This window comes from Wyeomyia smithii, chromosome 3 (assembly GCF_029784165.1).
Source record: "Wyeomyia smithii strain HCP4-BCI-WySm-NY-G18 chromosome 3, ASM2978416v1, whole genome shotgun sequence".
In the NCBI taxonomy this organism is placed as follows: Eukaryota; Metazoa; Arthropoda; class Insecta; order Diptera; family Culicidae; genus Wyeomyia; species Wyeomyia smithii.
This window is the reverse complement of record NC_073696.1, coordinates 209,351,459-209,366,863: the sequence shown is the minus strand read 5'-3', so window position 1 is coordinate 209,366,863 and position 15,405 is coordinate 209,351,459. Positions and strand designations below refer to the sequence as shown.

At 37.0% G+C, this 15,405-nt stretch overlaps 1 protein-coding gene across 6 annotated transcripts in view; it reads left to right on the top strand.

The window, feature by feature from the left end:
* Positions 1-8,620, top strand: part of LOC129730704 (dihydropyrimidinase) — a 53,034-nt gene extending 44,414 nt beyond the window's left edge. For all 6 annotated transcript variants that reach the window (XM_055690249.1, XM_055690246.1, XM_055690248.1 and 3 more), the window contains 2 exons: positions 37-755; positions 7,581-8,620. In XM_055690249.1, coding sequence (XP_055546224.1) covers positions 37-755; positions 7,581-7,660 — 799 coding nt within the window. In that variant the 3' untranslated portion in view covers positions 7,661-8,620. The remainder of the gene's footprint in view (positions 1-36; positions 756-7,580) is intronic.
* Positions 8,621-15,405: the final 6,785 nt, after the last annotated feature.

Here is a 15,405-nt window from a genome sequence, read left to right as displayed (position 1 = left end):
ATGATTCTAACCATTGTTTCCCAACTATTTCTACAGAGATGATCTGCAGACCACGGGCAGTGACAACTGCACATTCAACAAGAACCAAAAAGAACTCGGACGGTATGACTTTACGAAAATTCCGAACGGTGTCAACGGGGTCGAAGATCGCATGTCGGTTGTCTGGGAGAAGGGCGTCCAGACGGGGTTGATCGATCCGCAGCGTTTCGTTGCCATCACCAGTACAAATGCTGCCAAAATCTTCAATTTGTACCCGCGCAAGGGGCGCATCGCACCCGGCTCGGATGCGGACGTGCTTATCTGGGACCCGAAGGAGGTACGCACAATTTCCGCTGCGTCGCACCATCAAGCGTGCGATTTTAACATCTTCGAGGGGATGAAGTGCCACGGCGTACCGGACTTCGTCATCGTACACGGCCGGGTCTGCATGGAGAACGGTGTCCTACGTGTGGCCGAAGGGCAGGGCAGTTTCCTGGAGACTCCCGTCAATCCACCGTTCGTGTACGATGCATTGAACGGAATCACCGACCGTAACGGTGACGATAAGAGCGCTCGCAATGGACTACAAAGTCTGGACCTGAACCAGAAGCACGATGTGGACATTCCGGAACCGTATGCGCTGCCGGAAAAGTACATTCCGGGTTCGGCACTCAGTATCGTTTCGGAAGACTCGCAGATCAGTACACCGCACAGTGCCCGCGGACACCGACCGGACGGCTGCAAGGACATGCAGCAGTCGACGTTTTCCATCAGCGGTAAGTAACGGCTGTCTTGTGTGTGCAATAAAGGTTTTGTTTTTATCCCTCATTGCTTGGTTTTTATTGTTTCAATTTCTTTTCAATTTTAAAATTAAATAGGTCAAATAAGCCATGGGGTACAAGAAGAATAAATAAGAATATTGGCAATATATTAATAAGAGTCACTCAATAAATTTAGAATTTAGTTGAATGGTACAAAAATTATATAAAACTTTTAACTATGCGTATTTTTGAAATTTATGAAAGACATATAACGATTATTCTGTTTTTTTTTTCGAGAGAATCACTTCAAAAGGTCGTATCTGCTTTGATCAATTTTTTGATCGATCACTTTCAGTCAATCGCCTCAACTTATCAAACACTTTTCATATGCACAAGTTGATAGCGGAGAGATCATTCTAGCCTTCTGAACGAAAATCACGCTTGGGAGGGTTACTAAAGCTAAACTATAAAACTGGAGAGAAAAACGATGGAAGCCGATAGGACCTTTTGAAATGTTTATCTAGATTTTTTAAATCACCATATCTGGCATCAAATACCAAAAAGTTAGATGTTTTTTCTCCATATGTCCTCCTTACGTACCCAACAACGGCTTTGACTTTTACAAAAGACTAAAATCTTTGGATCTTTTACCGCAATATGTGGTAAAATTAGGAAAGTAAAATTTTTAAGTTCACTCTACAAAAAAAAGCTTCATGTTGTTGTATGTAATAAAAGAAGCTTCACAATTGCTAGAATACAGATAAAAGACTTTAACATGGGTTTATTCCCAAACTCCTCATCACATACCCTTCCTTTATACTGAATTCTACAGTACTCCTGGTGACTCTACTCTTGACAAAATAAGTCTTATAGTAAAAGTGGCCAGGATAACGCATAACAAATCCTTTTCAGCAGATGGCGTTTGCTCTCAATTTTAGTCTTATCAATAACATAACGTGTTGAGTACAGAAACACCTGGGCAATATCACAACAGAGCAACTGTTTCTGGTCGCAATGATGAGTCCATGCAAAAAAAAAACAGAAGAATTTTACGTTAATAAACATTAACAGCTTTGTTGTCTAATAATAATTTATATATAAAAATGGAGGTGTGTCTTTCTGCCTGTCTGTCTGATCCATATAAACTCTATCGGCCTGAAAATTTGTATGTAGGGTTTTTTGAAGACGGGGAAAGTTCTTATGATGGTTTGAGACTCTTCCCTACTCTGGAAGGTAGGATTCCCATACAAATCAAACACAAATTTCTGCATAATTCGAAAACCAATCAAGCAAATGGAATCACATTTGGCATATAGAGATTTTTGAGTGCAAGAAATATTTCTATAATAGCTCGACACCCCTTCCTCCACTGGAAGGTTTCTCTCATGCGAAGAAAACACACATTTTTACATTATTCGAGAGCTAATAAAGAAAATAAAGCCAAATTTGACATACGAAGGTTTTTGGTAGCAAGAAATATTTCTATGGTAGTTCGACACCTCACCCTCTTCGAGAAGGAAGGTCAATCTTCGAATGAATGTGAAATCAACTTAGAATTTCCAAGCCTTCAATGTTCAAAATTATTAAAATGAAGAGAAAAAAAAATGGCGACTTCTGAATATTATCCCGGTTCCGAAAATAATTGTATTAGGTGGAATTCGGTCATTGTTGGCTGTTTCCCAAAAACCGGAAGTTACCACCTTGGACTTTAAAATTACACTTGGGTATCATTCTGGTTTCTAAAATACCCATAACACTCAGATTTGAATTGCAGTTTCTAGTTATCCACCCAATTGATATCATCTCTTTTGATATAATTTCGGAGATACGGGCTTTGAAGTACATATATAAACTCAACAAAAATCCCCCAGATGCTTGGTTACCTGAGCTACGCCAGATGTTTTGGTTAGCTGACAGATAACTCTTTTTTCAAGCTTGGTGCCGTGGGGCAGTTGTAGCTTCGCTGAGCACGATTTGAATTCCAGACCTAGAAAGGTTTCAAGCATTGAAAACAGTGTCTGTTAATTAAAGAGTAATAAACTTGATAAGTGTGAATTTTGAGTATATTCTAGAGAGAGGCAGGTTAAGAGAGAAACCTTAGTCAAGAACTTTCATGTAGCAAAACGAAAATAAAAAAAGTAGCGCACTCACGTCACTCACACACAATATAGGTTGCGTTGTAGCAGAGGTATGAATAAGGGAGAATTAGTGAACCTCTATGTTAGAGAAATGACAAGGCACTCACCGTTAAGGCGACTGTCAACATCAAAACGGGCGAGCTGTATAATTTTGCATTGCCGTTATCCGTTTTGATGTTGACAGTTGCCTTAACGGCGAGTGTCTCTGCGTCTCTCTGGTGTATAGGCTCCCTAGAGAGAATATAGAAGGGAGAGAACAGGAGAGAACAAGATAAAAGAGAAAGTGTTTTCCTGCTATCATTAGCAATACCGCTTACCGTGCAATGCACGTACTGTTTAAATAAACCGTTGCATAGCTCAGTCATTATTTGAATTGCCGTTCATCGCATGATAAAAACAAAAGGGTGCCAATGGAAATCGACCTTCGAATTTTGTTTAGCGGTTCTACCTATAATCGCATATCAGTCCCATCAGAAAAATCATCGAGTTGAGAAAACAGCGCTTGAAGATATTTTTCTTGTTTTGGGTATTTCACGTGTTTGGGGTTAGTTATTTTTTTTTTTTCGACAAATACAATGAAATAGACCTTTATCAAAACTTCTTTATTGAAGCATTGCTTTTTTCGTGAAGATTCCAATGAAAAATAAGGTAGAGACATAACAAAGACATGATAATTCCATACCAGTCTCACTCTTAACCGCTCTTTGTAGTATTTATAGTTTTTTCAAGTACTTTGAATATGGGTACACATTTATGACCGCAGACAGCTTTCGATTCCGACTTGAAGGTCGTCGTTGAAAAAAGTTGAAAAGTTTCCAATTTCATAACAACAGTAACTTGACGGAGTACGACGGCGATGAAAAGAGATGATGTTTATAGCTAAGCAAACAATTTCTGTTGAATTCTGACAATTTCAACTCAAAAAACCTTTTAAAGCGAGATCATAACAGGAAATTAATATTAATATGACGAAGCCAAGAAACCTTTCTGGAACGAGCTATCAGAAAAAGTTTCAGTTTCCGTGTCTACTAGAAATTAGCTTTTGTGTGGAATTTATTTGAAACAACCTTGCATTCATTTATTATCTAATGATTTTTTAACAGTAAAAAGCTCAAAAACCATACCAAATATCTGTTATATGGATTGAAGACAAAATATGGTCATACTCAGGAAAAATATTATTATTTTTAAAATGGGACAACTTGCCCTCACATTTTTTTCTTACTTTTTGGAATAAAACCTACTTTTTGTATTCTCAATCGATAGTTAACCCTCTAGTGCCCAATGCCGCCATTTGGCGGGCTTCAGTCGAAGTTCTGAAAAGCTTCAATAAATACTTAAAAAGTGTTTATAAAGGTTCATAGTGATTTTACCGAAGCCCGTCTAGAAATTAACTTGGGCACTAAAGGGTTAAGCAAGAAATAGATGGAATCTGATATTTAACTCAAAAACGATGAAAATGCATATGGGACTAATATGCTATTATGGGCAAGGTAGGTCTCAAAAGTTTTGTCTTCTCGAAAGAAGTTTCCATGCAGAAGCCCAGTTCAATCGTACAGCAGATTTTTTCCAGAACATGTATAGACACAAACTTTCATTCTAACAGACTGAAATAGTTTATTATCTCGACATTCCTTCGCCGGAATAAAGTACTGATAGTGGATACCTTGTTTTCCGTGAGAGAAACAACGACGATCCTATGGCAGCGAAATAAGCAGGCACATTTTTGCACCCTAATAAACAGTAACGCAGAACATTAATATGTATTGATTTTTTTTAGATAGAAGCGCTAACAGGAATTTTAACTCTGAAACCCCTCTCTTGGCTATACCACTGGAGCACAGTGTACCCTTTAGGGCTCATTATTTATCAAGGATTTCTTGATAGTTGAGCTATAAAAACAAATACTATAAAAAACAAATGCCATGTTCAATTTGATTCCGAGAGTAAACTAAACGTTCATATTTGCCTAATGAAGTGTTGGGTAGCTGTTAGTCTAGAATAAGTGGGGAAGTATGACTAATCTGTTTTATTCGAGTTAGCTTGTCTTGTAGCTTCAAAAACAATTAAGGGTTCTATTCCCGATCTATTTTCATGGTGAAAACTAAAGAAGTGACAAAAAAACATTTGCATTGCACGTGTCTTTTTTCATCGTTAGATATTTTTTGTTGTTACCGTTTAGTGAAATTCTTAATGAGCCTCTGATAAAAACCTAAATAACCTACTTCGTCATGACGACGCGGCCCGAATCAAATTTAATTTTTAGTCTCTGAACATTATTTCGATTTCAGAAATAATCATAAGAACAGGTCATTTCCGATCATTCTTCAAGAACCGGAAGTTGGAACCATGGATTTCAAAATTGTTTTTTTTTTTTATTTTAGGTAAGATTTGGACCACTGCGACCATTGTTTTGATCTTTTATGGCATTTCAACATTGTTTCTGGGGTCTTTTTTAAGTCTCTTGGTATCATTCCGATTCCGGAAGTACGCATGTAACCTGGATTTGATCACTTTTTGCTGATTTCCAGAAACCAGTAATCATCTAGAACTTAAAAATGGCACCTGGAGTTGAGTCCAGATCTTTGCTCCGTGTTATAGTGATTTCTGTCTTCTCATTCAGACTTAGTAACCTATTTCCTTCCTTATCTAGATAAACATTTCAAAAGGTCCTATCTGCTTTCATAGATTTATCGGAGCGTCCATTTTGATAATGGTTCAGCTTTAGTAACTCTCCTAAGAGTGGTTTTAGTTTTGAAGGCTAGAGTGATCCCTTCGCTACCAACTCGTGCAAATAACGAGTCACGAAAGGTGTTTAATAAGTTGTGGTGATTGAATAAAAGTGATCGATCAAAAAATCGATCAAAGCATATAGGACTTTTTCAAATGTTTCTCTAGTTATCGACTCTATCATGTCCTCCAGCAAGCTATCACTCTAACAGCGTATAACGTGCTTTAGTGTCTATGATATAATCGAAGCTTTGGACCAGTGGTTATTGAGTCTAGAGAGATGATTTTGTGTGAAAGAGCCTGAGAATAAACCCATATTTAAAGTCCTTTTTGCCAACGGATGGCTTGGTTCTACTAAGATTCGAACCTATGACCATTCGCTTGTCAATGGACGCTGTAACCTTGCAGTTACGAAGCCGTAAGACGTAATTCTACGTTAAAATTTATCAATTTTGACGCAATAGGTTTCAGTTTACTGTAAAAATTTCCTAGTTTCTTAATATATAAAAACCTGCTAAAAAACATATTTGAGTAATTCATATGTCCTACAGATTTTCGATCTTTGGGTACCAATGAACTCGGACTGAATTCTAGTTTATTGGCAACATAACTTATTTAAAACAAGATATCAGATGAAGTTCCACATGTTGTAAAGTTTTGAACATTTTTGGCATTCGTTGGTCACGTCTAGTTTGCAGGTAATACTAGAAAGCTAATTATTTTTCCAGTAACATGAAATCTGTTTTGCCAAAATTCATTCATTTTCCGTTGTTATGGCCATTTTTAAATTAACGAAACTTTAACTTTATCAATCATTTTGTCTTTCCGCTGCACAATATTTCGACGCTTTAGAAATTTATCAACTCAACTACAATGTGTTATTTATAAATATGATAATGAAAAAACATTAAAAATTTCAATTATTGCAGTTAAATTTCAAAACCATTCTCTTACATTGTTATTTCCCATCCTTCGATCCATTCCTGAGCTTGGTGGTGAATTTGCTACTTTCTGGTGTAGGTTACTTATTTTCGATGAACTATGACTGAACAATTATGAATCACTAAACATTCGAGGTAGGAGCTCGGCCACTAACGCATTACAAGAACTTTTTCCTGGAGAGGAGATTATATTGAACTAGAACTATTTAAAACGAAAAGGACAAGAAAATGTTGACGTAAAACTTTTTCACTGCCGGTCGCGGTCGCAGATTGCTTCGATCTCATGAAGTTCGCGTATTGGAAATTTACCTGAAAAGAACGTAAACAAGCCTATAATACAGAGACGTCACTTAAGAAGTTTCTGGTTTCATCAGACGGAATTGTGAAAGTAAGGATATCGAATTCCCAAAGACGACCGCTATCAGCAGGTCAATGTTTGGGGGGTGTCTTCGAGATAAGTAATCCTTTCTACAGTACCACTTTTGCTGTCGTCTTTACAAGTTGAAGAATCACTTAACCGTGATGCAAGATGATTTGAACTGTCCATCGCTTTCTGATTCACGTCTATATTACTTCTTGAGGGTGGGCTTAGCATTGGAATTGATATTTGTAAATCAGCAATCTTCTGTCAAGATTGAAAATATACTTCAAACTCTCCGTTTGTGACAGACAATTCAGGTGCAGCTACATTTTCTGCTCCATCTTTACTCTTCCTGAGCCAGCACTAGTAATTTATGTATATCCCTCACTGCTGAATGAATAATTAAAGTAATGTAATGATTAGTTGAACTTTAAAGGTATTTAGGGTAGCAAACTATCTAACAGAACCTATCGAAAATCTAATCGTAACAAAATAATGACTATGTGTATCCTAAGGATAAAACAAGGGAACAGACGTAAATAAATTGAACAAATATGGACCGAGGATAAAATCATTGAACACACTTGCTATAACAGGCTTAATACTAGAGACTCATAAACTTTGATTTATTGAATTATTATTTATAATAATTTTCTATGTTCTTTTGCAGAGGAACTTGACGGCGGCGAAAAACGTTCGTGCATTCGGGTCAAAAATCCCCCAGGTGGAAAATCATCCAGATTCTGGTAAACATCTGCGCGCACACTTCCGAGCAAATATCCTACATATTTATTAACGCGCAGACGGATAATAAACAAACAAAAAAAAACAGCAGAATCCGAGAAAAAACAAATAAAATTTCCATACTCAACAAACCAAAATAAATTGTGTACCATTAGGACAGTAGTTATGCAAAAAATTTACTCTAATTGCATACCAAGTAATCAAAGCTTCGCGCTATATGACGTACATAACATGAACCAAACACAATAAATAAGAAACACGTACTAAAAAAAACGCCGCATGTATCCTTCTTTGTTCACCAGTTTGACAGAGTTAGAAGAGCTTTAAATTTGTAACTTAATTTTTAATTTATTAACATTTAATTCGCAAAAGTGACACATATTACATTCACCCGTAATATTCAACTTTCGAGCAGGCTGAGATGTGCAATCAACTTTCGACCTAATTAATGTAAGGATAGACCCTCAAAATTGGAATCATTCATTCAGTTGCACCGACAAAAGTAACGCACAACCATATAAACCGACTCTCGTAACCCGCGTAGTGAATCATACAATCTTTGACTAAAACATAATACAATATATTCTGTTCACCCCAAAACACGTAGCAAAGACAAGTGTACCTTTCGTAAGTAGATGCAGTTGCGATTAAGTTTTTTTATTACTTGTAGGTAAAAATAAAACAAAAAACTGTTAAATGTTTCCTGTAAGCTTAGCTAAATGTTCGAACCCACGCGCACCGCAGCGCATATTGTCGGCAGATTGGATTCTATTTATTACATTCACATCCTATAGCTGTGTGCGTGGAGACATTTTTATTATTATTTTGCGTTTGTGTTTAACGAAATGCTGAATCAAAGAAAAAAACAATGTAGTACTAAATATATTATTATTAAACTAGGTTTAACCGTAGAGTGACTTTTGTATTTGTGAGAACAAAAATAAATTCAGAATAAATTCGAACTAATTTGATGCGTAAAAAAAATACTCTATGTTCCAGGATGACATTCCCACAGCAGTTTAGGTATCGCGATCTTAATAGGAGCCTTTGAGCTTCGAAAAGCGAAAAACAAAAATCTTAAAAAAATCAACTTCTCAACCGTGCTGGAGAAACTACCCGATTTTTCTTCACTGGTTTCCATGCAAAAGCTTTGTAAATACATATTGAGAAAAAATAGGATATCTCAAGAGTTTGAAAAGAGAATGAAATAACAATATTTATTGTCAATAGTGGCGTCCCGTGGGTTGGAATATTGTCTGTGAACTTAAGGTTGTTAACTCAAAACAATTTATAAAATAGTTTTTTTTTCTTCCAACCTTACAGATCTTTTGCTTGGTAGAACATGTTTTTAAACCAAAATATTTGGCGGAGTACCTGCATTTTTGAGTCAATGAGAAAATCTTCCCCAAAGTTTTTATCGATTCAAAAATGCAGGTACTCCGCCAAGTGCTCTACCACTCTCATTGCTCAATCCCAGGCAATGAAGAAGCTGATTTATTAGCAAAAAGGGGTGCCATAGAAGGAGATATATTTGATAGACCGATCACCTATACCGAGTATTTTCATCTGCCCCGACAACTGGCTCTGGAAAACTGGCAGGAAAAGTGGGATAAAGACGACCTTGGGCGATGGATGCACTCGATCTCGCCCAAAGTGTCTACAAAAGCTTGGTTCAAAGGGTTAGATTTAACTCGTGATTTCATTCGAGTTATTTCGCGCCTAATGTCCAATCACTATGTTGCAAACGCACACCTCTATCGAATAAACTTAGTCGATAGTAATCTGTGCGAATGTGGAGGGTACGAAGATATTGACCACATAGTCTTCGTATGCCCTAAGTACCACAGAGCAAGGGCCAAGCTTATAGATTCTCTCCGGAAACAGAAAGAGACGTTTACAATGCAAGTACGGGATGTGCTTGCTAGCCGCAACCCCGCGCTTGTAATACCCATTTACGACTTTTTAAGAGATATCAAGTATCGAATTTGATTATCTCTATGCTTTCTCTCCTAATTTCTCCCAACACAACAATCATAAAAAGTTTCACACTAATTCTGTTTTTTTTTTCTTCTTTCTTTCGTTCATTTTTTTTATAGAAACATGAATCATCGCTTCTTTTTGAGAGACAGGATCCACCGATCTTAGATATAAGTTTTGATTTCAAAGAGATAAGGAACCATCACCCTCAACGAATAGTAGTAAGGATTAGTATTTAGTTATAAAGAGAAAAACTTTGATGTTAATGTTAGTCGTAGGCTTAAATGACATGTATTTTTAAATTGTATTTTTTAAAGAGAAAAGATGAGAGGGTTTTTATGCCTGTTTGAGGAGGAGCAGTCGGGATACAGGCTCTACTCAAGCTGGCTTTTCCCTACTCCAAAAGATATTCGGCCCCGTTATGCTTCGCGGTTGGGCCTAAATAAATATTAGAGTTTAAAAAAAAAAAAAGTGCTCTACCAAGAAAACAAAGCTGGACTCTCCCGGTCTAGATTGAATTGCAGGCAGTAAGCAAAGCCCTTATCGAGCAATTTTACCACCTTTCGAATATCCCTCTCGGACCGGCCCCATATAGTTGTGTAGGTAGAAGGTGACTCAAACAAAATCTTCTCTCTCGCTTTTTGACCGTCCTATTCATTGTCTTATTTCTCATAACGCTATTGTCAACATCGCAGCTGCTACGAAAAACAAAAAATTAGAGCAAGCAAGTGTTTTTATATAGGAATTGCTCCGATTTAGGTTTTGTTATCCGTCATTTTTTACCTACACAATTGTGTGGGCTCGGTCGGAAAGGGATATCGAATTTACAAGCGTCGACACATTTGTGTTGCGCCACGATTTAATAAGGCCGATACAAATTTTATTTTCGTTTTATATCATATCCAAAACTTTAACCTTAGATTTTGCTTTTTTAACAACGACCCCAAAGTCAGAGGGACGTCTCCGCCATTCTCCATGCAGCGTAGAAGCTGTCGAAATGCATAAGCAAAATATAACTACTTCTACACAGAGCGGTTAAGAGTGAGTCTGGTATACGATTATTTTGCTACTCGATGGCCTAAATAACCGCATATAAGTCTCTACCTAATTTTTCATTGCAATTTTTACGAAAAAACTATTCTTTTATAAAGAAGTTATGATAAATGTCTATTTCATTATATTATGTCGAAAATATGAGAATAACCCTCCCCAAAAAGGTGAAATACCCAAAAGAAGAAAAATATCTTCAAGCGCTGTTTTCTCAACTCGATGATTTTCCAGATGGGATTGATATGCGATAATAGGCAGTAAAGTACACAGTGTTTCTAGTTTGATTCATCAACCAGTAATTTTAATAAATATTAGAAGCATAACAACTCTCAACTAATTTGGCAATCCAAGAGCCACGTTATCGGTAAACATAATAAATTAACTCTTGTTTCAATTGGGTCCTAAAGCTATACCAGTTATCATTTAAAAAAGCCGCGTTTTCTGAGCACGTGATTTTTAAAAAATGTTTTTTAAATGAATTTTTAAATGAAAAATAAAAAAACTGCTCGAAAGATCTTATTCGACGTTTCGCTCATGTACGGTGTATGAGAGAACTGTCATTTAAGGCATTTCGAGCAGTTTTTTATTCTTCATTTAAAAATCGAAGGAAAACGATAAACATTTTTTTTAAATCACGTTTTGCTCAGAAAACTACACTTTTCCAGCTGATATATAAAAATCAGAAAACCGTTTGAAACTTTAGGACAACATTGTGTTGTAAATGACATCTATCAAAAGAATAGCAAAAATGGCAACCAGACATGAGCAGAAAAATTGCTTATTATCATGGGTTATTAGTTGTTATTGTTCTTGCTACTCTGTTTTTTAAGGTGGGGGGGATATGTTAGTAGCTTAAGTATTTATGATAAATATTAGTAAACAATGAGTATGTGTGTCCAATCATAAATGGTGACAACACTGTTAGAAAAATTGTAATTTTAATTGTTAGGATTTGTTTGCTTTCGCAACTAGGACTTATCATTCGTAGGAGTTTAAACCTACTTGTCAAGAAAGGGAAGTAAACTTACAACTAACATAATTGCTAACTTATTGGCTATCAAGAGAGCTTATCGTAGCAATTGAGGATTGCAACGATTTTTGTCGAAAATTGTTAATAATTTTATTTGACATAGCTTCTAATGTTTCAACACAAGTAAGTCTATGTAATGCGAGTGTACCAAACCAAGGAGGACGCTTAAAAATCATTTTCAGAATTTTATTCTGAATCCTTTGCAGCGTTTTCTTCCTTGTTAAACAACAACTTGACCAGATCGGTACAGCATAAAGCATTGCTGGTCTAAAAATTTCTTTGTAAATCAAAAGTTTATTCTTTAAACAAAGTTTGGAATTTCGATTAATGAGAAGATATAAATATCTCGTATATTCGATGCACTTTGCTTGTATACTCTCAATGTGCTCTTTGAAAATAAGTTTTTGTTCTTGCTACTCTAGTTTTAACTTTTGTTCTCTGTTCTTTCGACTGGACGACTGACTCTTGGCTCGTTTTATTCCCTCGTTCTAGTTCTAGTGTTATATTCTGATCCAGGTTCTGATTCTGGTTATTATTATGGTTCAAACTTTCATCCTTGTTTTGATTGTGGTTGAGATCATTATCCTGATCCATGATTTTGGCGCTGGTTTTGCTATTGATTGGTGTAAATGTGGTACCTATTTTGGTTTTATTCCTGGCTCTGATTGTGGTTCAACTCGTCTCATCTAAAAAAACTCGCTAATTAGATTGGTAATATTCTTTTTAAATTTGGTGCCAATTCTGGCTCTGGTTATTAGCTGCGAATTCTAGTTTTTATCGTGATACTAATTCTGACTCTGGTTTAAGTTTCGGTGATAGCTTGAGTTGTAGTTTTAGTTTTGTTTTCTTTTTCTAGGTAACGTTTGAGTTGCTATTTAGCTCAGGTTCAGGTTATGATAACCAATTTTTTAACGGTTTACATTATCATATTTCTTGTCTCTAAAAAAAATGTTAATCCTTATACGTTTATTAGGTTGAGTCATAAGTCATTTCGGGTTTTCTATGATATTCAAAGACAATAATTTTATTCAGTTATGTATTGTCCATTTTTGTCGATTACCATCTCTCGCGTCGTGTAATGGCGGTTTGCCTCGATATAATTTTATTCAGTTATGTATTGTCCATTTTTGTCGATTACCATCTCTCGCGTCGTGTAATGGCGGTTTGCCTCGATTATTAATCATCCTCAGCTACAACTGGTCTTCCTGAATGTGGCGCATCTTTAACATTAAAATTACCGGAACGAAATTTGGCAAACCAGTTCTGGCATTGGAGTTCCGTTAAGCAGTCTGCACCGTGAACATCGCACAATTTTTTATGTGCCTGTACTGTGTTCTTCCCTTTTCGGGAATAGAACAATAAAACATACCGATATTCCCCACTTTTCTGTTACATCTTTCAGCCACTGTTGTATGACCACTACTGAATCGATTCAGTTATTTGTATTTTGGTAAAAACAATTGAAATGTCTACTATCGAATGGTATTTAGGTTAGATGGTTGGAGTGAAGACAATAGGTTGAAAATACAAGTGTAGGAATCTTTTGTTGAAAACCGAAATTACTTATGACTCAACCCAATAATTTGATTCTTACAAGTTGTTCGAATCCGGACTCGGAAGAGACTGTTAGGGTCCTAATACATAAAACCAGTCAATTAGCTCGACTTAACTTCAGTCACTGTCAAGTCAAGCGAATTGTTTTATTAGGAAAGTCGACTGAAACATGACTAAGTTAGTCGAGCCACTCAACTGTAAAGTGGGAACAAAAGCAAAGTTTAATACACCTTTTAAAAATATAGAGACCGAAAGGTAAATTTGGGAATAAAGTGGCCCGAATACCCGACAAGGCTCGTTTTCTACACTGATGGCCCAAGAATTAACAATTCAACCGGAGTAGGTACAAACGGTCTTGAAACAAGTGCTTCTCTACGGGACTCCGAAATTGCACAGAAGACGCGCAGTAGCTGGAAACAGCACAAGCGACGGAAAAGCAGTCTTGACTTGAAGATGGTTTGAGTAACATTCGAGTAACAACGAGGGCAAACGTGAAGCGCTACCGACGCGCATGGAACAGGCAAAACTCGGTCTTTCGGAAGAAGCGCAAGCAGGAAGATCGAGATCGCGACGCGAGGCCGAATGGACGCGAGGCCAAATGGGCGCGAGGCCGAATGGACGCGAGACCGAATGGACGCAAGGCCGAATGGACACAAAGCCGAGGGGAAGTGAGGCGGAATACGGTACTATTGTAATCACTAGATTCCCTTAATGAAATAATCTCAGCATTGTGAATTATTTATATTTTGAAAAGAGTTTTTTCATGAACACCATTTAAAATAACACTACCACCTTTTTAGATTCAACATTTTCACACACAAAGTACTGTGTCGCCAGACACTGACGATCATTCCATTTGAAACTGTAGTTCAAGCGAAGTTCAACGCAATGCTCATTGTCTAAATAATTATCTGGCTGACCCGGATACCAGTAGGTATAATCGAACTTCATCCCCGTTGGTTGCCAAAAGAATTCCCCTTCCTTGCCGAGATCATTTCCAGCAATCCACACTCCGGGGTTGAATTTGCTACCCGCTTTGACTAACGCGAGTACATTGTCGTTGTCCTAAACATTGGCAATGATCGCCAAACGCATTCCAATTGAGTTGCAATATTCTGTCGCTTGATACCAGTTGCCCTAGCCGGAATGAGCAGATGAAAAACTTTACTGTAAACTACTTTTGTCTTCGAGTGCTTTGACTTACCGTAACAGCTGGAATGTAATATTTAGAACTTGAGGCACACTTTAAATTCTGACCGTAACTATACGTCATCAGACCAATCAACACTAGGAAGTTGGTTACTCTGGACATCTTAGCGAATGGAAATTTTGAATTGCACTACGAGAATTATGGCCATATGAGCCAATTATATATAGGGCATTCAGGGAGTGCCTCTCGATAGATTTTCACTTGCAGGTGCTTATTACGGGAGTCACTTCACGGTGAAATATATTTCACTCTCACGCTCACTTCACTTTTTTAGACCTATTCCCGATTCCACCTCAAGTGAGGTGACAAAAATCACCTCCGTGGAGTGAGATTGACAGTGAAGTGAAATTGAGAATAGGACAATTGAAATGAGATTGTTTCCCAGCTCAAAAATCTCTAAGTCCCAGAAAGTCGTTTTTTCCGTTTTTTTTGATAACACCAGATCTTGACGTGTTCTGCATTTCGGCATCAAAAAAAATGTTTTTTTCGGTATCAAAAATTTCCTGAACTAGTTTGCATTTTTTTCTTCGGGCAAAAAATGAAAATTGGACCGCTTTAAGGCACGGATCAAATTCTGATTCGTTTCGTTACTGAAGAATAAATCCAATATTTACCATTAGATCACAAATCAATCAACTTTAAGACTTATGGCATCTTCGTGGAATCATTTCACCGTTCAAAATGGTCGTGAAATAATTCCACGCGAAACGTCGCTTTTTCCGTTCTCACTTCACTGATATGACACTCGTAATGACCCAGATTCCGCGGCAGATGTCACTTTGCGTCGTTTTTCTCACTTACGTGAGTCCCGTAATAGGATTTTGTTCACTTCACTCTGATTTCACCGTGAAGTGACTCCCGTAATAAGTACCGCAATAACCTGATAATTCACATTGATTAGACTTCGATCCAATTTTACTGCAATGTATT